This window comes from Theropithecus gelada, chromosome 6, assembly GCF_003255815.1.
Source record: "Theropithecus gelada isolate Dixy chromosome 6, Tgel_1.0, whole genome shotgun sequence".
In the NCBI taxonomy this organism is placed as follows: domain Eukaryota; kingdom Metazoa; phylum Chordata; class Mammalia; order Primates; family Cercopithecidae; genus Theropithecus; species Theropithecus gelada.
Window position 1 is genome coordinate 75253012 of NC_037673.1, and position 21510 is coordinate 75274521.

Here is a 21510-nt window from a genome sequence, read left to right on the forward strand (position 1 = left end):
AAATGACCCTTATTTGACTTTGATCATTTAAATTATCATACACCTCCTAGTTGTACAGTAAAACCTCAGTCAGTGGAAACCCAGTCAGTTCCTTCACTTCTAACTTAGGCCTGTCAATTTCCAAAAGTATTCAGGTTGTCCACAATGAAGGACCCAGACATAGTAGAACTGGTAAAACAATCCTGTGAGAACAAGAGCCAAATAATGCAGGACTGAGGAGAATGAAAGTGAAGAACTGAACCTCAACAGAACACAAAATTTAAATCTGAACTTACTGGCAGCTAAAGAGAAAACAGGAGAGAGGGGGAGACAGCAAGAGGAAAAAAGAGATTACATAACTCAACTCTTTTTTTAAAAGGAAGCACATTTCACTAAGAGAGACAATTATATTTCTTGACATTCAGCTCTAAGATGAATTTTTCATGTAGATCTTTATATAAGGGCTATTGAACAAGATAATAGTGATTGTCTTTAAGAGCAGTTTTACAAAAGCTACAAAAACATTCTCTATATAACCATTATTTTAAACAGGATCTGAAAGCATAATGTGAAGTCACCATTCTAGGCAGGCAGTTTTATGAGGATCTCAAGGAATTGTTTGCCTGTGTGGCTGCGGAGGGGTAAAGGAGGGCCTAGAGAATCCAGAGGAATGAATGTTACTAAGCTCCTGGGATTCTCTGCCTGGAATGTAAATGATACCATTCAGCCTTTGGAGAGTCACTAGAGAGAAAACAAAAATCTAGCATCTTTCTGTTGGGACCTTTGGCTTATGCTGATTTTGCAAGAATGTCTAATTATAGAAAAGCCTAAGCCCCATGGTTGTTAGCATTCAGCCCCCATGTTATTTTTCTACACCGTTGTGAACTAAGAGTGATGTTAGTTCACACCTGTAATCTCAGCACTTGGAGAGTCTGAGGTGGGAGGATCGCTTGAGGCCAAGGAGTTCAAGACCAGCCTGACCATTCAGCCCCCATGTTATTTTCCTCACTGTTATGAACTAAGAGTAAGACACTTACCATCGAGTCTCATAATATCATCATTTATCAAAAGAAAAATCATTCTGTTCAAAAATTATTTACCAACTTTTTTAAAAAGGAAAATCTTCTCAATCCTGATTTAACCAAGTGTTTCACCTTAAACAAAAAGTTCCATATTTACAGTTAGTTAAGATTTTATAAGTAACTTCAAACAGCCATGGCTATTCAGTTAGTTTTTTATATTTAATGTTGCTCATGTTCTCAAGTAGTTTTTTTTTTTTCCTTCCCACCCCTTCTTACCCCACATTATCTTATGATTATCTTTCCCAACCTTAATGGTCATAAAAATCAACTGGGATGCTTACTAAACACTTAGATTCGAAGGCCCCTCTTAAGATTCCGATTCAGAAGGTCTAACATGCCCAGGCAGGCTTGGGGAACACTGCCTTACTAGCTGGTCTTTCAGGGCCCAGCCATGTACTCTCCACAGTTCATACAACGTGGTGTTGACTGACTGCCTGAATGTTGGTGCTGCCAATGTGAATGTCAGTAAGAGCCAACTGTGTGTTTAAAAAACAATACCTACTTAGCCATCTGTGGTACACTGCAGTGACGCTAACTGTAGGCTGCTCCTAGGAATCATGGCACTGGATTCCTCCATATTGTTTGTACACAGGCTGCCCCGCTCCCCCGAGGAGAAAGCATGCTTAGATCCAGGGGTTGGACATGGTGGTGCAGAGAACAACCACACCCTGTAATTGCCAACCCCTGAAGTTATCTTAAGCACATACATACGCCTTTCCTTTTTTTCCATCCCACACAAATTGCTGAATTATCAAATTCCTGGAGAGGCTACTTTACAGTGTTCAAACTAATGTCCCCTTTGAGATTGTGCAAACAAATTCAACCAACTCCTGAACTTCTGAACGGGTAATATAGCTCTTAAAAGTAAAATATTTAATTAAATTTGGATAGAGAATATGTGCTTATGGTACAAATTAAAAAGATACAAAAGAGAATACAGTGGAAATTAAGTCTCCTTTCTACCTATCCTTTACCTACCCAATTCTCCTCCCCAGAAGCAATTACTGTTACCTGATTCATATTGATCCTTCCAGATAGTCTGTGCACATACATACATCTACAGTTTTTCAACAAATGGTAGCACACTATATATGTTTCACCACTTTGCTTTTCTTGATTAAAAATATTCCTTGGTGAGCATCCCGTATCAATACATATGAAACTACTTTAATTAGAAAAAACAATTTTAGGCCAGGTGTGATGGCTCATGTCTGTAATCCCAGCACTTTGGGAGGCCGAGGTGAGTGGATCGCCTGAGGTCAGGAGTTTGAGACCAGCCTGGCCAATGTGGTGAAACCCCATCTCTACTAAAAAAAATACAAAAATTAGCTGGGTGTGGTGGTGGGCAGCTGTAATCCCAGCCACTTGGGAGGCTGAGGCAGGAGAATTGCTTGAATTCAGGAGGCGGAGGTTTCAGTGAGCCAAGCTCGTGCCATTGCACTCCAGCCTGGGCAACAAGAGTGACATTGCATCTTAAAAAATAAATAAATAAAAATAAAAATTTAAAAAAGTTTTATTGTATTAAGAATATAACTTAGGCCAGGCACAGTGGCTCACGCCTGTAATTCCAGCACTTTGGGAGGCCAAGGCAGGTGGATCACGAGGTCAGAAGTTCAAGACCAGCCTGGCCAAGATGGTGAAACCCCATCTCTACTAAAAATACAAAAATTAGCCAGGCGCAGTGGCAGGCGCCTGTAATCCCAGCTACTCGGGAGGCTGAGGCAGGAGAATCGCTTGAATCCGGGTGGGGAATGCAATGAGCCGAGATCATGCCACCGGACTCCAGCCTGGGTGACAGAGTAACACTCCATCTCAAAAAAAAAAAAAAGAAAAAAGAAAAAAGAAAAAAGAAAAAAAATATATAATTTAACTTATTTACCAACTGAGAGGCATTGAAGTTGTTTCTGTTCTCTTGCCATCACAAACAATGCTGCAGTAAACAACCCTGTGCATATATCATTTCATATATGTGCAAATATATTTGTAAATTAAATTATTAGAAGTAGAATAACTGGTTAAAAAGTGTGTACATTGTGAATTTTGATAGATATTACTGAACTGTCTCTACAGAGGTTGTAGTTGTTTATTTGACTCCGACTAGCAGTGTGTAAGAGTGCTTAGTTCTTCCTACCCTTGCCTAAACATGGGATGATAAAGCTTTTGATCTTCTGACAATTTGTAGAAAATGAAATCTTATTTTAGTTTAACTGCATTTCTTTTATTAGGTTGAACATCTTTTCATATGGTTCAGAGCCATGTACAGTACTTCCTTTTCTATAAACTGTTCATTTCCTAGCAATTTTTTTTCTCTTGGATTGTGGTATTTTTTCTTTTTGATTTGTAGAAGCTCTGTTTTTTGTTTTTTTTTTTAAGGAAGTTAGCTTTCCTATTAAGATATAAGTTTCTAATCTTTAAAAAATTTTTACTGTGCATTTTTTTATAATAATTGAGTTGAATTTATCAATGTCTTTCGAAAATAGCTTTTAACTTGGGTAGCATATTTTAAAATGCCCCCCTGCCCCTCTCTCTCTCTCTGTCTCTCTCTTTCTGTGTGTGTGTGTGAGTATATGTCTATTCACTCATGTTTTTTGTAATAGCCAATGCAGCAATTTCATTTTTAAAACTAGGTGTTTTATCATCTGAAATTTATCTCAGTAGATTGTGTAAAGTAGGAAATTGTACTTTTTTTTTTTTTTTTTTTTAGTATGGCTATCTAGCTGTCCCAACAAGAAAACCCATCATTTTCCCTTCTGATCTGAAATACTTCCATTATTACACACTCAAGAGACTATATGTTTGAGTCTATTCCTGACCTTTATAATCTGTCTATTGATCCATCTATTTATGCCCCAGGACCATACTGGTTTTATTATTATAGCTTTATAATTTAGAATTCCTGGTAGATTAGGTTGTCCCTTCCTGACTTTTTTTTTCTACTTGCTAGTTTATATTTTATATGATCTTTAGAATCAGGATGCGTAGCCTCCTCCATCAGCCTGCTCCTGATGATGTGTTATTTTTAGAGATCATGTTAAATTTATAGATTAACTTAGGGAGAATTGAAATTTTTATGATGTTGCATTTTCCTATCCAAGAACTGATGTGCCTTTCCCTTCACTCAAGTCTTTTTTTGTGTTTCCCTCAGTAGCATCTTAAAACATGTTCTTTATATGGTTCTTATATCTTTATATATTTTTATGTCTGTCACTATTCTAAATAAGATTTTTCATTTTATCTCCTATCTAGTTGTTATTTGTATATAAAGGCTTTTGATTTCTTGTATCAGTTTTATATCTAGCCATCCTACTGAATTCTCTTATTATGTGAGTTTTTCAGCTGATTTTCTTGGGTTCTCTAGATAAGCAGTCCCATCATCTGCAAATTGTAGTAATTTTACCTCCTACCTCCCAATGTGTTTAACCTCATGTTTCTCTCTGACTTAATGGGAATGCTTTTAATATCCCCCTTAACCATTATGTCCCCAGTTATTTTTTTACTTCGTAAAAATCCTTTTCAATTCCTACCATAAATGATTCTCACCCCATTGTCCATCTTAGTCGTGGCAAGCTTTCCAGTTGCTCCTGGCCAAAACTCAAGAACAAAAGGGCCCAAGCTAGAGAGGCTATCCTCACAGGCATTAGCTGCTGAGGGCGTCCACTCATTTGCCTCTGAAACAACAGAGAAAGAGACCGTCTCTCATTCACAGGGTAGCCCAAGGCCTTCTGAGGAGACAGCGAGTCTCCTCTAAGTCATTTCTCTGTGCTTTGCAGCAGTGTAGCTACTAAGGGCGAGATGAGCAGGTTGAGAGTCCTCTGAAGCCTGCTGGGCACAATGCTCTGTGATAAGTTTCAGCTCCACTCGAGCTTATCATCCACCAGCAATCAACTTCATGGCTGCTGCTCAGAGGCACTAGGTGCTGCGCTGCTCACTGCCCTCGTGTCTCTGGGACCTCCACACATAAAGCCATCTCTTTCCATTGCACTATGGCGCTTGTAGGGAGGAGCCCACGATTAGGGCCCAAAATGAGACCATTTGAGTCAAATTTCTAATTGTCTTTCAAATTTTATTATTGGCTGTAGACTTCCAATCATAGTCACATCAGTCATGTTATTTACTGGTATAAAATCCCTAAGCACCAACTAAGCACCAACAAACTATCGTGGCTTCCTTTGCTGTCTGATCACTCACCTTAATTTGGGTATTCTGTGAACTTGAATTCTACTGCAAACTATGCAATGCTTGTTATAAGTCATATGGACTTAGTTGCAATTATGACAGATTTTTGTTTCTAAAATTAAAAAAATCATAATCTCTGAAAGAGTGCTACTCTTTAGCTCTCAAATTTCATAATTTTTGAAGTTTTCGTTAGGCTAGAACGCAGGGACAGCTGACATGAAGACTTTGGTGACATCTGAGTGGAGTCAGAATAAGCAGACAAGGAAACGAACCGTTTGTTCTAACCTTTTTTGCTTTGTTCTTGGTGCTTGAGCGTAAGATGGCAACTTGTAAACAACAAAACACCACCACATTTCGTATTACTTTTGTTTGCATGCCTGCTGCTTTTACTTCACAGAATCAGTGAGGACATTGTGCACATTTGTCAAATCTGCCTGACCTGTTTCATGCACTGAAAGCAGGACGGATCCCATATTTTGACTTCAGTACCATGTGAACCTTTATTCTTTAAATGAGCAATGAGACAGAGCATGCAGTTGACTATATATGTGGAATTTTCTCCTTGACAGACTTCATCATCTTAAGGGCAAACACTTAACTAAAAAAGAGTATCCTTGCTATTTAACAACTGTGTTGTTATAAAATGAAGCCAGTGTGTTCTCTTTGTCTCTAAAGCTAAAATTTCCCCACCAATCCTTGTCACTTTCCCCCTTCCCACTCCCACCTCCTCAACAAGCCCTCAGAATAACAGGCAGAGACAGGGCCTGGGCACATGATAAGTGATCGATACATATTTATTTAGGGAGCAAATGAAGTCTGAAATTCAGTTCAGGCTAAGTATGCTTAGTGAGACAATAATTTTGTTACTAATTATAATTAATGTTCATTTAAAACATTTCTTCAGTCATCGATTCCAATAAGATAAGCAATACATCTACCCCAGAATAATATTCTAGATATTAGTCAGAAATTACATTCTCAATCATAGGACATGGTTTTTCATTAATTACTGAAGCCTAATTAGTTGTCAGTGGACATGGGGCTCAATGTCATTGATCCAGTCTGAGTGTATCTAAGGACAGTCCTCTCCTGAGGGCCTGGTCGGGTGATCAGTTCTAAAATAACAACCAATATGATTTGAGGAGTTTGCACTGACCTTTTGCGGACACGGGCACTAAACAGCAGTTACACAAGCAGGTCCAGAGCGCTTCCCTTGCCCCTGCCTTCTGAGGAGCACAACGTGAGTTTTGTCCTTTTAGACATGGAGTCGGGGTGGGGTGGTTATCCTGTACAAATGTTTGGCTTTTAAGAAGTTTGAAATTAGTTTGTTTTCTGGGTCAAGAACACTTTTCCCTTTTTCTGGTTCTCCATGTTATTCTCTAAGACAGGTATTAGGAAGTGAAAGAAGCCAGCAAAAGTAGAAATAACCTGGAAAAAAATTCGTCTGTGGAACAGTGACCACTCTTTGATTCTGTTGCTTTTGTGGTATATTCATTAATAACAAAAAAAAAAAAAAAAACCACACACACACAAACAAAGACAAAAAATCCTGCCCTTCTGAGAATGAACATGACGGCTATTGTAGTATTATATTCATTGACACTTATATCTCCTGGGAGCAGGACTCTGGCTCTCCAGCATCCAGGTTAGGAACTTTCGTTAGCGAGGAATCTAGCTTGTAACTCTAAGGACTCTCCAAATGGAAGTTTAAAGAAAGAGCCCTGCTTGCTTTTTTTTTTTTTCTTCTTCTTAATTCATGCTCCAGGCTGTGATATCAAACAGATTAAAGAGAATGGGAAAGAAGCACAAAACTATTCTAGCTTGTTGGCAGATTCAGAGAGCTCCATCTTCAAATCCAGCAAGTCCATTTGTATTAAGTGGTGAGGCTGTTACAGTGTACTTGCCAAGCCCACTGCCAATTAGACACCACTATCAGCATTTTTCTTTTAATTTAAATAGGCAGTTTAGGAACAGCAACTTTGAGGATTTTTTTTTTTTTTTAAATTAGAATTCTCTTTTCTTGCCAAGACCGAGTTTGCTTTAAAAGATTTGGTCTTCTAGCTGGGCACGGTGGCTCACGCCTGTAATCCCAGCACTTTGGGAGGTTGAGGCGGGTGGATCATGAGGTCATGAGATCGAGACCATCCTGGCTAACATGGTGAAACCCTGTCTCTACTAAAAATACAAAAAATTAGCCAGGCATGGTGGCAGGCGCCTGTAGTCCCAGCTACTTGGGAGGCTGAGGCAGGAGAATGGTGTGAACCCGGGAGGCGGAGCTTGCAGTGAGCTGAGATCATGCTGCTGCACTCCAGCCTGGTCGACAGAGAGACTCCGTCTCAAAAACAAAAAAAGATTTCGTTTTCTTTAAAGATCTTCAGTTTCTATTAACTTTGATGGCTTTAGCATGATGATCATGTACAAAATCATCGTAGATTGGTTTAATATCATCTTAATCCAAAAGTGCCCTCTGGCCAAAAATTGATAAAGAAAATGCTATATTCTTGGCGATTCACTAACCACAATAGTAGTCTGTTTTCTGAATTTTTTTAAGTGTCTGGTTCTGTTCCAAAGAGCATTCTGGAAGGCACATAATAGAAATTATTTGATAAAGTAATCTTAGTGGACAACGGCCATGTTGTAGGATCTGGCTTGCTAATCCAGTGGTCATAAAAGGGGAAGAAAATAAGTTATTTGTTGTTAATAAAAGATGTTCATTCACTACCAAATTGAAATAGGAATCATTTAGCATGTGGCATTATATTTAAAATTATTATTTTCCTCTTGTATTTAGATCTTTCTCTGGAATCAAAGGACTCCAGCTGAAAGTTAACCTCCAACCCAATGATAACTACTTTTTCTATGTGCGAGCCATCAATGCGTTTGGGACAAGTGAACAGAGTGAAGCTGCTCTCATCTCCACCAGAGGTACTTTCTCCTTTGCACACAGTGAGCTATTTCCAAGCAATTCCTTCCCTTCTACCCCTCAGAGAAGATGTCCTAGAGGGCAACTTTATAAACTCCCAACTTTATAAACTGTCAGTGGTAGGTTTTTGTCATGAGGACCCAAGGTTGGTCAAAGGTCAAGATATTTCTTTTGTTTTTCTGCGTTACAGGGTCTCAACCTTGGCTACCTATTAGCAATCAGCCAGGGTGCTTAAAAAATACTGTTTCCCTGCCTCCACTCCTGAAGATCCTGATTTAATTGATCTGGAGATGGGCTCAAACATTTATGTTTTTAGAAATCTCTCTAGACGATTTTTTTTTTTTTTGAGACAGTCTCAATCTGTTACCCAGGCTGGAGTGAAGTGGCACGATCTTGGCTCACTGCAACCTCTGTCTCCTGAGTTAAGTGATTCTCATGCCTCAGCCTCCCGAGTAGCTGGGATTTGGCACGTCCACCATGCCTGGCTAATTTTTGTATTGTTTTAGTAGAGATGGGTTTTTGCCATGTTGGCCAGGCTGGTCTCAAACTTGTGACCTCAGGTGATCCGCCCGCCTCAGCCTCCTGAAGTGCTGGGATTACAGGTGTGAGCCACCACGCCTGGCCTCTCCAGATGATTTTTATCGGACTCACAATGTGTTATAATTTGTGGGTATGGTGTGTGTATATGTGTGGTAGGTTGGGGATATTCTTTGAACTCTGTGAACAAGTTACCAGCCTTGTTCTGTTTATTCTTGATGCCTGACACATAGTCTGTGATAGTTAATGTTTGTTGAACGAATGACCAAAAGAGTAATTCAAGGAAGTAATAAAACTATTCAGTGACATTTTTGGGAAAATACCTAGATGATGCCAACAAAAAATGTTTGTCTCTTCAATTTTTGTGAAAGGAAGTGAGGAATGGAAAGAGGATCATTTTCTTGTCTTATCCTAGACCCAGAGCTGGCACAAGGTTGAGTGGGCACAACAAGCGATCTGCTTACCCAGCAATATCTTGTGCTTGTGCCTTGTTTGTGACATAGTCAGGGCCAGCCTGATGTTTACGAAGAGAAGATGCGAGGCTGCCCTCCCAGCAGTGTTCTCCCCGCAGTCCCAATATGGTGCCTGTTCTTCCATTGTTAGTCTCTCCTTTAGGTTATACCGGTGCATCCCCCAGTTTTTTTTTCTCGAGATGGGGTGTTGTCACCCAGGCTGGAGTGCAATGGCACGATTTTGGCTCACTGCAGTCTCTGCCTCTTGGGTTCAAGCTATTCTCCTGCTTCAGACTCCTGAGTAGCTGGGATTACAGGTGCGCACCACCATGCCCGGCTAATTTTTTGTATTTTTAGTAGAGACAAGGTTTCACCATGTTGACCAGGCTGGTCTTGAACTCCTGACCTTGTGATCTGCCTGCCTTGGTCTCCCAAAGTGCTAGGATTGCAGGCGTGAACCATCTCGCCAGCCTGCATCCCCAAATTTTAATATGCACACAGATTTCCTGACTATCTTGTTAAAATACAGATTCGAAGTCAGGAGGGCTGCAGTGGGGTCTGAAAGTCTGAAATTTTAAATAGTTTCCAGGTGATGTAGATGCTGCTGGTGCAAGGAGCACACTGCACAGCGGGTGAGCGCTGATAGAGGGTACCCCTCTATTATTGGTGTAGAGGTGAGGACGTGCCTGTGGCACCAGGTAGAGGTAACCAGCCACTAGCATCCACGAAGGCCTTATCATGAGTGAAATTTTCAGCTGTGGATCTGAAGACACTGCGTGGGGGATTTTGATGTCAGGGGAAAGAGAGTCTAGAGTCTGAAATGTGGGGCTTAGCTTAGGGACAGCACTGGTCCTCATGGCAATGTTTTAATCCTATTTTCTCACCTGCAATAGGAACCAGATTTCTCTTGCTGAGAGAAACAGCTCATCCTGCTCTACACATTTCCTCAAGTGGGACAGTGATCAGCTTTGCTGAGAGGAGACGGCTGACAGAGTAAGTAGAAGAAGAAAGCATAAGTGAGCTGATGGCCTAGCAGTAGGATCTTAGGGTGTGTCGCCTCAGGGTGGCCTCCCCTGAGCATATTCATGGTGCAGTGAACATATCGGGATGTGGTCTCAAATATCAGTGTGTGCACATTCACTCTGTTCAGCTGTGGTTCCCTACCGAGCGATAGTTCATCACTTGGAGCAAGTGTCAATATTTTTATTGGAAATATAAGCACAGATGGTTTGATTAAAACATTGGCTATTTAAGGTATGATCTCTGGTTCAGTGGGGGGAAAAAAGGGTCCAGTAATTCTTTTATTATTTTTCTATAGCAAACCAGATATTTCATCAACCCTCTTGAAAAGGCATAGAAGAGGCTGGGCACAGTGGCTCATGCCTGTAATCCCAGCACTTTGAGAGGCCAAGGTGGGCAGATCATTTGAGGTCAGGAGTTCGAGACCAGCCTGTCCAACATGGTGAAACTCCATCTTTACTAAAAATACAAAAATCAGCCAGATGTGGTGGTGCATGCCTGTAATCTCAGCTACTTGGGAGGCTGAGGCAGGAGAATCACTTGAACCTCAGAGGCGGAGGTTGCAGTGAGCCGAGATTGTGCCATTGCACTCCAGTCTGGGAACGACACTCTGTCTTTAAAAAAAAAAAAAAAAAAGGCATGGAAGAGAAGGACATTTTATTGAGTTCCTAGTTTCTGGGCCACAGAATCTTGCTCCCACAGTGGCTCCTGCAAAAGGAAGCATCAAAGAAAAGAAGAGGCAAAGGTGGAGGACAGGGTGGGGGAAACTGCCCTGCGATTTGCCTGCAAGCTCTGGGGGTTATTTTGCAGATCAAAATGGCAGAATGGGAGAAGGTATGTGAAACTCTTGAAAACCGTAACACACATGAAACACAGGCTGCTGATGGTGCTGATGCGCCCTGGTGTCGGTGGCTGCCAGGTGCTCCCAAGAAGGCACTGAGCCAGCCAGCAGTGACTTGCACTGTTTCCCTGTCACATTGTTACTTGCCTGTCAAGCTCAGGTGTTACCTGCTCCTGGTTCTGGCCAAGGCGTCTCTGGACCCTGGCACCCTTTGATCTTGTCTGTGGAAAAGAACAGATAACTTATGGGGTCATTTGTCAGCCACTTCATCATCATCATCTTCGAGCAGCAGCCCCATCCTGTGCATCTTTGCATCCCTCAAATCTAGCATGGGGCCTGGAACATTGCAGGTGCTAAAAATATACAAATGAGTGAATTCAGGGAAAAAAGAGATTTAAGAAATAGATTGAGCTTTTCTGTCTTTTGGATTCCTCAAAAAATCAAAAAGAAAATAAATAGACTGGAGGAGGGTAAGAGTTCACAGATAATAACTGATGATAACTGTAATGTGTTTTATAGAATTTTATTTATTATTAACCTGAAAATTAGCTCATAAATATCAGGCAGCTGGGCTTTGCTCCAGAGTGAGGGCTTGTCAGTAGCCACCTCTCTGAAATGAGGTTGTTGAGTCAAGACATGAAAAGTGAAATACATTCCCTTGCATTAATCATTTTCTCATCTGTTAAAGGGGAGAGGGAGAGGTGCTGACTGAATATTAACGCTGCTTAAATTAAAAAAGCTTCCTTGCTGTCTCAGCCATTTCCAAGCAAAATTGAGCAATTCTTGCAAACAAGGTCACCCATCAGCAGTTGAAAGTGCTTTTGGTTCATTTCACTGAGGTGCTTATAAAAATAGCTAAGGTGAGACAAAAAGAAACCTTCAACCAACCTCTTAGGGGCACCTACTACAGTTCAAAGAGGCCAGAATCTTACAGACTGTTGACCACTAATCATACTCGGTTAATTCCACACTTGGCTCTGGCCAGCACTAGCTGCCTTGTCATTTAAGAGCTGCACCTCATTTGGTGGCTGTGTCCAGTAAGGTCAGGAGGCATAGAAGTCATGGTTAAGGTTTTGGAGATTTCTTTTTTGCAAGTTTTGGAAGAAAACTATGCAAATTATGTTTCCTACCTGCTTCCCTTGTATTTATGAAGAGAAGTCGCCTTAAAGGCAGAGACTGCAGCATTTCTTTTTGTCCTACCATTATTCTAGTTATTTCCTGATTCCCAGCTCTTTTAAGAGATGCAGCGTACATCATGCATGTTGTATGTATGTGACTGGAAATATGTCAAATGCCTGTTGAGAGTTTGGAGAGTTCTGTGGTGATCTGGTTAAGGTTAGGGATACAATGAACAAAGAGTATCTTTAGTTAAATTCCAGCAGTTTCCAAGGGCAGTATCCTGCCTAAACTGTGTGAATTTGTGAATGTTTACACTCATGAGATATAGGCTGGCGATTCCTGCGCTAAGCATACTCTGATTGACTTCGCCCGCAGAATCCCGTCAGTGCTGGGTGAGGAGCTGCCTTCCTGTGGCCAGCATTACTGGGAAACCACAGTCACAGACTGCCCAGCATATCGACTCGGCATCTGCTCCAGCTCGGCCATGCGGGCAGGTGCCCTGGGACAAGGGGAGACCTCATGGTACATGCACTGCTCTGAGCCACAGAGGTAAGCTGGAGCCCTGCCCCTCCCCTCTTCATCAAAATGTTATGCTTGGGTGTCCAGGCAGGGCTCTCTGAGGGACCTGATAAATAGCACCCATTTCCATGCCCAACTTCTGAGCCAACTAAGAAAGAAAACAAGAGCCAAGTATATGGAGATGAAACTCTGACTCTGATTACTGAGGAAGCTGATTTTAGAGTGTGTGAATCGTACCTGAAGAGGGTTTCTTATATTAAACCCTATTAGGAGGCAGACTTACCCAACCAGAGCCCGGGCCAGGTCAGCTTCCTTGCTCTGCAGGGCAGAGTTGGTGCCTGGAGAAGCAGAGAAGGATGTGCGTCTCCATGGTAGCTAGTGAGTAAGAGACAGGGAAGAGGGAGGGACTGATGGGCTTTGCATCACAGTTTTTCCTTCAAACTCACCACAGGGTGGAGAGAGACCACAAGGGTAATGCTAAAAGGAGTCCCTCCACAGAGAAGGAATCAACAGGAGTGAGGAAGAAGTGGATCTCCAACATCTCCCCCCACATTGGTCCATATCAGCGGTTGGCAAACTATAGCCCCTAAGCCACATATAACCTGCTGCCTGTCTGTGTAAATAAATTTGCAGAAACACAGTCATGCTCATTTGTTTATGTATTGTATTACACTACAATGGTGGAGCTGACAGATGTCTGCCAAATCCTAGGATATTTACATCTGTCCCTTTATAGAAAAAGTTTGCCAATCTCTCTTCTATATTACCTGTATTGTTTGGTTGGTTGATGTGAAAAAGCCATTAGCCTGTGTTAGTCTCAGAGCAATCAGGCAGGCATATGTTGATTTGAATATGCTCACAGTATGGTTTAATAGAAAGAACACTGGACTAGGAGCCAGGATTCCAATTTTAGTTCTGGCTCCATCCTCAATTAGCCTCCTATTGACTGTTTGCCGAAAGTGGGTTAACCCTTTGAGCATACCTTATATCATCTAGCTCAGCAGGGGACAGTAATGCCTGGCTTGCTACTTTTTGGGGTTGTGAGGATCACATGAAATCAGGTATAGGGAAGAGCTTAGGAACAGTAAAGTATCATACAAATGTGAGGCATTATTTAAATGTAATGCTTTAAAAAGAAGCCTTCAATGCTTGCAAGTTCCCAGAAAAGGCCCACAGATTGGGATTTTGCATATCTTTGGCTGCACATTTCTCCCTGCATCCTGCTGGACAGTTTGATTCTCTGAGATGGTTCATAAGGACACCATCTCCAAGCACTACTTAAAGTCACATTTCATCAAGTCAGAGCAATTATGATTAATTGATATTCAGTGCTGTGCAATGCTTAAGGACCCAGCACCTACCCAGAGTTGAAATCACTCAAATTCAGTTTACAGTTAGTAGATTCAGAGCTGAAACTGCATATTAATTTCATGAAAATGTCCTTCCTCAAATCTTTAAAAAACCCACACCAAGGACTAACCCCCAATAACAAATTCCTAGACTCTAGAAAACAGAATTGTATATTTTGTTGACAAGTTCAACCTACAGCTTTGGCCTTTGGCTCTTTCAGGCTTGGAGTGGGTGCCATAGATTCTGGGAGAAAGAGTATGTCCCTTTGTGTGGTCTCAGCACAGAGAGGCGGGGTCTTGGGGCCCTCATGTCATCCTTTGAGGGCTTCACCTGGGGCACCCTGGCCTCTGGGACTGTGAGAGCGCTCCTGTGGCAGCCCCTCCTGTCTTCTACTTTTTCTGGGTTAATGATTTTAAATCAACCTGTATTACTCTTGATTCTACTCACAGAATCTAGGCTTTCAGATGTCACAATTGGGAAGGAGGTGTGAAGATCGTCTCAGAAGAATCTGCTGGTTTCCTTCCTGTCCATTCCTAAACTTGCCATGCTAGCTCAAGGCTTCCGCACCTCCTCTGCAGTTTCAGCAGCAGCCACCCAGCCTGCACCCTCACTTCTAGTCTCTACCCACTTGCAACTGGGAAATATTTCTAAAACATCATTTTCATCCTGTCCCTGCTTTTTCTGCTCAAAAATCTACAAACATCTACAGTGGTGTCAGAACTTGGGTGGGACCACATGCAGGATACAGTGAAGAGGGACAGCCAGAAAGAATGTGGCCAGGCTGGGGCAAGGAGCCCTGAGGGGAGTTACCACCAGTGTCCAAAGGGGTCTGCACTGAGTGTGGGCCAGAGGTGGGACTCAAGGGAGTAAGGGGCCTCAGTCCACCAGGGGGAGGGGAGGCAGTTCCCGGGTCATGCAGGTGTTCAGAGCCAGGCTTCTGGATGATTCCTGTTTGAACAGAGACCAACCAGGTCTCTGTTCAAAGCCAGCCAGGCAGAGAGGCCCTACGCAGGCAGGCTTGGCTTCAGGCCAGAGTTGAGGTTAGTGGAAGAATGGTGTGCTCGGCCAGAAATAGAGACAGAAGCAGGGCTGGTCAGGTTCTGCATCCTGCAGAACTGGTGGAGACAAGGATTCAGGGAATACCTTTCCCCACTTGGCCTCCCGGGTAGGCACTGGCTCAAGGAATGACCAGCGCTGGGCCTGCAGGGACTGGGGACCTTCCAAGCAGGGGAGGAGAAATGACTCATTTAAGCATTTAGAACCCTCCAGACCAGTGTTATGCAATAGAACCTTCTGCAGTAATAGAAAAATGGTGCCACGTGTGGCTATTAAACACTTGAAGTGTGGCTGGTAGGACTGAAAAGCTGAATTTTAAATTTTGCTTAGCTTTAATTTTAATGGAAGTGGCTATACATGTCTAGTGGCTACTGTGTTAGACAGGGCAAATCTAGAGCCTGGCCCCTGACTGACTTATCCACGTAACATCCGAAAAGTCACCCCCGTTCCTGTCCAAACCCAACAGGCCAATGGTGATGTTCTCTGCCACATACGGGCTTCTTTGGCCACCTCACCATCACTGCTGCTGCCCTTACTATGTGGATTTTTCTCCTTCTTTTTCACCTGTTCAAGTCCTGCCTGTCCTATCTGAGTGAGTGTGAGCCCATGTGCTCCCAAAGCCTTCTGTAAGAGCCCAGCTCGCACTGCCAGTCCCCATCATTGCTACCTGAAACATTTGGTCTGTCCTGCAGGTTCCAGAACATCATAGTGTTCTGGCATCTCTCTCATTAGCAAAGCGTTGGAAACGTCCTTTATCAACTCAAAAGTCTCACTTATCTCCCCACCACCATGAACCTCTGCCCTTCCACTTGAGCTTCTTTCTGCAATGAAGTTGCCAACTTGCCATCCCCTGAATACTTACACTGGAGCTTCTGGGCCTTAAGACAGATGTTGCAAGTCTTGAAGATCCTCAGCCCTCCCTGCCAGACTCGTCACTTACCCAGATTCTTAGGTCCAAACTGCCCTGGTATTGCTGTGCTCCCACCCCTACAGCCTACACATCCATAGACCTTTCCCTCATCTCTCTTCTTTCTTCTTCCATCTCTCATTCCATTCTTTCCCCTACTTTTAGGGCCCCATTCTCAGTTTCAAAGACTACTAGGAGAAAACCCCAAACTTGTGTTACCTTTTTACATAGAGCAATTTAGATTTTCTGGTCAGCACTTTCTCCTTTCCAGCCTGGCCTTGACCCTTTCCCTTCACAACCAAAACAGGTTCATTCAATGTGTCTAGTAAACACTTGACGATCTGTGCCCTGAGAGGTATTCCCAGCGATGGTCCGAGTTTCAAGTGTGGGCAGTTTTTCCTTCCTGCCCCATACAGTATGGGATCCCAGAGGGCAAGGACAGTACTTCATGCCCTTTACATCCCCCAGAGCGCCTAGTAAAGTGCTGGATACACGGATATGTGCAAGGAATCGTTGTTGAGTTGAATTTGTCTGAATTAGAGAGAGGAATCAAAGGCCACTCCTCTGGCGGCAAGGCTGCAGAAAGCCTTGAGAAAATGAAAAGGAAAGTTGGTTTGGGAAAGGGGGAGTGGAAACAAAGGATGAAGTTGGCAAAAATAATGAAGTATTTCTTAAACTTCATAAAGGCCGTTATGTAAGTTACCTATAAATTTTTAAAACTGTAAAATTAATACATTGTATGGAAGGCAAACCTGTGGTACTTTTAAAAATACATGGCAGCCTCAAAGGAGTTTTATTCAAAAGAATGACACGCCATGAATGCGGTAGTTAAAACATGTGGGCAGCTGGGAGAGAATTAGAATGTGGAGAAAAATCACAAGGGAGGCATGTTGGCTATTCTGGGACTGCCTCCTAATGTAGAAGGAGCAAAATTATTAAACATGCTCATCTGCTGGGATGAGCTCTGCATTTTAGCATCTACAAGAAATCTAGAGAAAGCATTTGGGACAGCATGATTGCAAGTCCTTATTGTGAAGTGGAGTTAATAACTGAAGAATTGGTTATTCCCAAGTGACCTTCCTTATCAAGGTCTGTGAGAGTTCCAGAGTTTTACGTTTCCCATTCTCTTTCATTTCAGATACACATTTTTCTACAGTGGTATCGTGAGTGATGTTCACGTGACTGAGCGTCCAGCCAGAGTGGGCATCCTGCTGGACTACAGCAACCAGAGACTTATCTTCATCAACGCGGAGAGCGGCCAGTTGCTCTTCCTCATCAGGCACAGGTTTAATGAGGGTGTCCACCCTGCCTTTGCCCTGGAGAAACCTGGAAAATGTACTTTGCACCTGGGGATAGAGCCCCCGGATTCTGTAAGGCACAAGTGATCCTTGGCTTTCAGGATTTACAAGAGCAGTGATTTAAATTTGGGGGTGGGGGGTCTGCTGTTCATTCCTCTGGGTGCTATACATTATTCAAAAAGCCTCCCACACATTTGCACTAATGATGGCTGCACGCGTAGCCATCAGCACGTGGCAAAATCCACAAGAAAACCTTGACTTTACAGAGCAGTGTATGAGTAAACAGAATGAAAACAACAACCTCCACTCCTTAGTTTATATGAGTTTGAGTTCTTTCCTAAATTAAAAGGTCTGCACTTGAGTTGGGAACCAAAAAAGAGAGGTGGACTTGCATCTGTTTTACTGGTAAAGGAAGTTCTCTGATGGACGGGTCAGAGTGAAGGAAGGTTGTGCTGGTAAGACATCTTCTCTGACGAAGACACATGTCCGCCTTCCACAAAATGTCACCTCGCTGCACTAAAGGATGATAATCCTAATCATTAGAGAAAGTGTTTTAGCTGATTTAAATGTATAATGAACTCTTTTGTAATAATGTATACTGTAGAACATGAGTCTCTCCTCCCTAAAATTTTAAATGTAGAAAAGTGCTATGTATTAGAAATTTCCATTTGTTAAATAAATGGTTAGAGTCTATAAAACCAATCGTGTTATGTGAACTTACTCCATGTAATTTACTGGTCTGGCATCTCTGGAGCAGGACAAACTGCAGAGTAAAACTCATCACACTTCAGTACGGCGCACTACTATTGGTTTTCCCGTGAGAATTTTACACACACAAACACTTTGAAATCTAATCACTCTCAGACCATAGTTACAGTCAATTAACAGAAGCTGGGAATCTATTTTTACTAAAACTAAGTGGTCATTTTAAGCTATTATACTGAATCCCTGAAAATCTTTCTAAAATATGTGTGCAAAGTGGATAAATCTAGAATGTATGTCGAGATGATTGTGCTTGTCTTCTATAATGTAGATGTGTTGATCATACTTGTAGTTTTTAAAAAACACTTTACAACTTGAATTCAGATGTTTTCTTTCTTTTTTCTTTTCTTTTGAGATGGAGCCTCGCTCTGTCACCCAGGCTGGAGTACAGCGGCATGATTTTGCCTCACTGCAACCTCCGCCTCCCAGGTTCAACCGATTCTCGTGCCTCAGCCTCCTGAGTAGCTGGGACTACAGGCATGCGCCGCTACAACTGGCTTTTATATTTTCTTTTTTAGTAGAGCTGGGGTTTTGCCATGTTGGCCAGGATGGTCTTGAACTCCTGATCTCAGTTGGTCTGCCCGCCTCGGCCTCCCAAAGTGCTGGGATTACAGGCGTGAGCCACCGTACCCGGCCCAGATGTTTTCTTGAATTCAGAAAAAATATCCTCCTTTCGGAGTATATTCTAAAATCTCTTGTTTAATAGCTAGAAAATCCAAACTGGATCTGTAACTGCCTTACTAGAGCCCTTGGAGGCCATCACTGCCCTGATTGCAATTCCAGCAGTTGCTGGCAAGATGGAGTCTTGGTAAAACTGGAGAAGTAACTTGCTGCTTTGCGGAGAATGTTAGCTTCACTTTTTCAATCCCTGAAAATGTTATCCTCAGGTTCTGACTGCTCAGCCACCCATGGTCATTATTACTGGCTGTTTTTTTGTTTTGGTTTGGTTTTTTGTTTGTTTGTTTGTTTTTGGTGTGAATGTGTAACCACATGAATCTTAGAATTTGTCTCAGTTTGGGTTCCTCCAAAAGTAGAACAAGTTCAAGACTCAGTGCCTGTTGTTTACCTAGGAGGTGATTCCAGGAAGAACATTTGAGGAAGTGGGTGAAGTCACTAAAGGACATGTGTTATGAGTGGGTTATTACCATTGTGGGCAGCTGGGCTCTCCCGTGCTGGAGGACCCTCTGGAAACCACACAGAATGTGCCAGAAGCTGGCACTGAATTCCTGTCCAACCCCTCTTGTTGAAGGTGGACTGCAGTCATTCCCATCCCCCACCTTTCCAAGCTGCATTTCCTGGTCCTGAGAAAGCCCTCATCAAGAGTTAATGAGAAATCCAGACACCTGAGAAGGTATGTCGAAAACTGTTTAACACAACTGCGCGTGCACCCTCCCTAGCCGGGGGTGAAGGGGACCAAGTGCCAGCAGCATCTGCCATCAGGTTGGAAGCAGTTCTGGTATAAAGGAGAAAACCACCATGATGGGAAGAACTAGGTGTGAATTTTGATTGAGCCCCTAATAGATAATTGCTTTGGGCAGTTCAGATCCTATAGTTATGCCTTTTCTCAGGATGATTATAAACACCGGGTTAAATGAGCATGTGGAATGGCACAGCATTTGTAGTTTATATGACATGACAAAGGACTCCAGAAATCCTCTAAGTACAGCCCTCCACTCCCCAGTGAGTGACCCTCCTGTCTCCGACTCTGTGGCAAGGGGACGGTGAAAGGTAGGGCTCTGGGGTCAGGAGATCCATGTGTCAGTAGCTTCTGTCTGCCGAGTGATGGGAGATTTCTTGGTTGGTCCTTGGGCATTATTCTAGTACAGACAAGTAGAACTAAATCAATACGATTTCCACATTGTGTTAGAGAATTGTCAAGCAATGTTTTTCTTCCTTGGCCCTTCTCTGATTTTCATTTCCCTTCCTTTTGTCCTTCCTCTTCATGTAACACAGAGCCTCAGAGGGAGGGAAGGAAGTCAGCAAATTTTGGTCAAAATTGCTCCCCTGGAAATCTGTCAGTGATGTTTATTAATTTAATAACAGGTACAGCACATGAATTCTCTCTTTTAGTCCTCATCAAAACCTTGCAGAATAAAAATTGTTGCCATTTTATAGCTGAGGAAACCAGTCTCAGAGCAGTTAAATAACTTAACCTTGTTCAGTCACAGCTGGCAGGTGGCAGAGTGCGGATTTAGATACAACTCAAATTCTGACGTAAGACTAGAATGATTATATTTTGCTTCATTCCTTACATAGATCATTTCCCCACATATATGTGGTGTGTGAGAATTGTGTGTGTGAACACACACGCATGCATATATAGACTTTCTCTTCCCCCCGGAACTGACTTCCTTCCTAAGCTTCTGTTTTGTTGTTGGTGCTGTCATAACTCTTGGAAGACATGGGGTTACTTTGATTTTTATTTCAATAGCAATGTGACCTTAATTCATGTATGCCCAGCATTATTTTCACATGGTTGTTTGAGAGTTCAGAAGAGTCTGTAACATTCTGTTTGTGGAGAAAATACTTTATCATACATGAAACACAATTCTGCTTCTAGAAGATATGGGGTCAAAATAGCTTGTGGGGAGAAAAATGAGGATTAACACTGGGGTCATTCTCTGTTTGCATACACACCTGGCAACATTAGATGGACGTATTCTTTGTTAAAGTCAGAAATATTTTTCTACTGGAGCAAACCAGAACATGTTCTTGTTGTTTTTCTGGAGGTACTTCCTCAAAGTCCAACAGAATTAAAGTATTGTACCTCATCACACACACTTACTAATCCTTCTCATCCTCACTGTGCTCATTACCCATTAATCATCCCAAGTGTTGAGTTGCTGAAAGAACCCACAGTTTACACAGGACTCAGCCAGTTTACATTGGTGGAACAGCTTTATGACAGGCAGAGGAAACAGTACAGCCACACACTTTCTCTTCCCCCCAGAAGGACAGGCTTGGAAAGGGATCCTGAGATCTCAGGCACAAGCCTCATTGACCTCCCACTACTGGGTTGCACAGTGTGCACATTGTCTCCAGGCCTCTAACTGCCAGCAGTGTATGTGTGTTGCAGCTTGATGCCAGGGAGCCCAACTTTTGTCTGTGGTGATGATGGTCTCTCATAGAAGGTGAGCTGGTCACAGATACTTTCTAGCTATGTGATAGGCATAACCTTTGAAACTCACTTTCCTCACTCCCGCAGCCTCCACCAAAACCAGGTGCAACATCAAGCCAATGATTATTACTAAACAGTGCTAACAGGCAGATACATCCTGCTGTGAAACAACTGATGGATCCATGATATAGAATGTCACTTATTGCCAATTAATAGATGCCATGGGCTGGACACAGTGCCTCACACCTATAATCCTTGCACTTTGGGAGGCTGAGGCAGGCTGATTGCTTGAGCCCAGGAGTTTGAGACCAGCCTGGGCAATGGGGTGAACCCTGTCTCTACTAAAAATACAAAAAATTAGCCAGGTATGG

At 42.6% G+C, this 21510-nt stretch overlaps 1 protein-coding gene across 1 annotated transcript in view; it reads left to right on the forward strand.

The window, feature by feature from the left end:
• CMYA5 (cardiomyopathy associated 5) overlaps nucleotides 1–17959 on the forward strand; it is a 104200-nt gene extending 86241 nt beyond the window's left edge. The window contains exons 10-13 of the mRNA XM_025389192.1: nucleotides 8029–8162; nucleotides 10043–10142; nucleotides 12505–12678; nucleotides 17100–17959. Coding sequence (XP_025244977.1) covers nucleotides 8029–8162; nucleotides 10043–10142; nucleotides 12505–12678; nucleotides 17100–17346 — 655 coding nt within the window. The 3' untranslated portion in view covers nucleotides 17347–17959. The remainder of the gene's footprint in view (nucleotides 1–8028; nucleotides 8163–10042; nucleotides 10143–12504; nucleotides 12679–17099) is intronic.
• Nucleotides 17960–21510: the final 3551 nt, after the last annotated feature.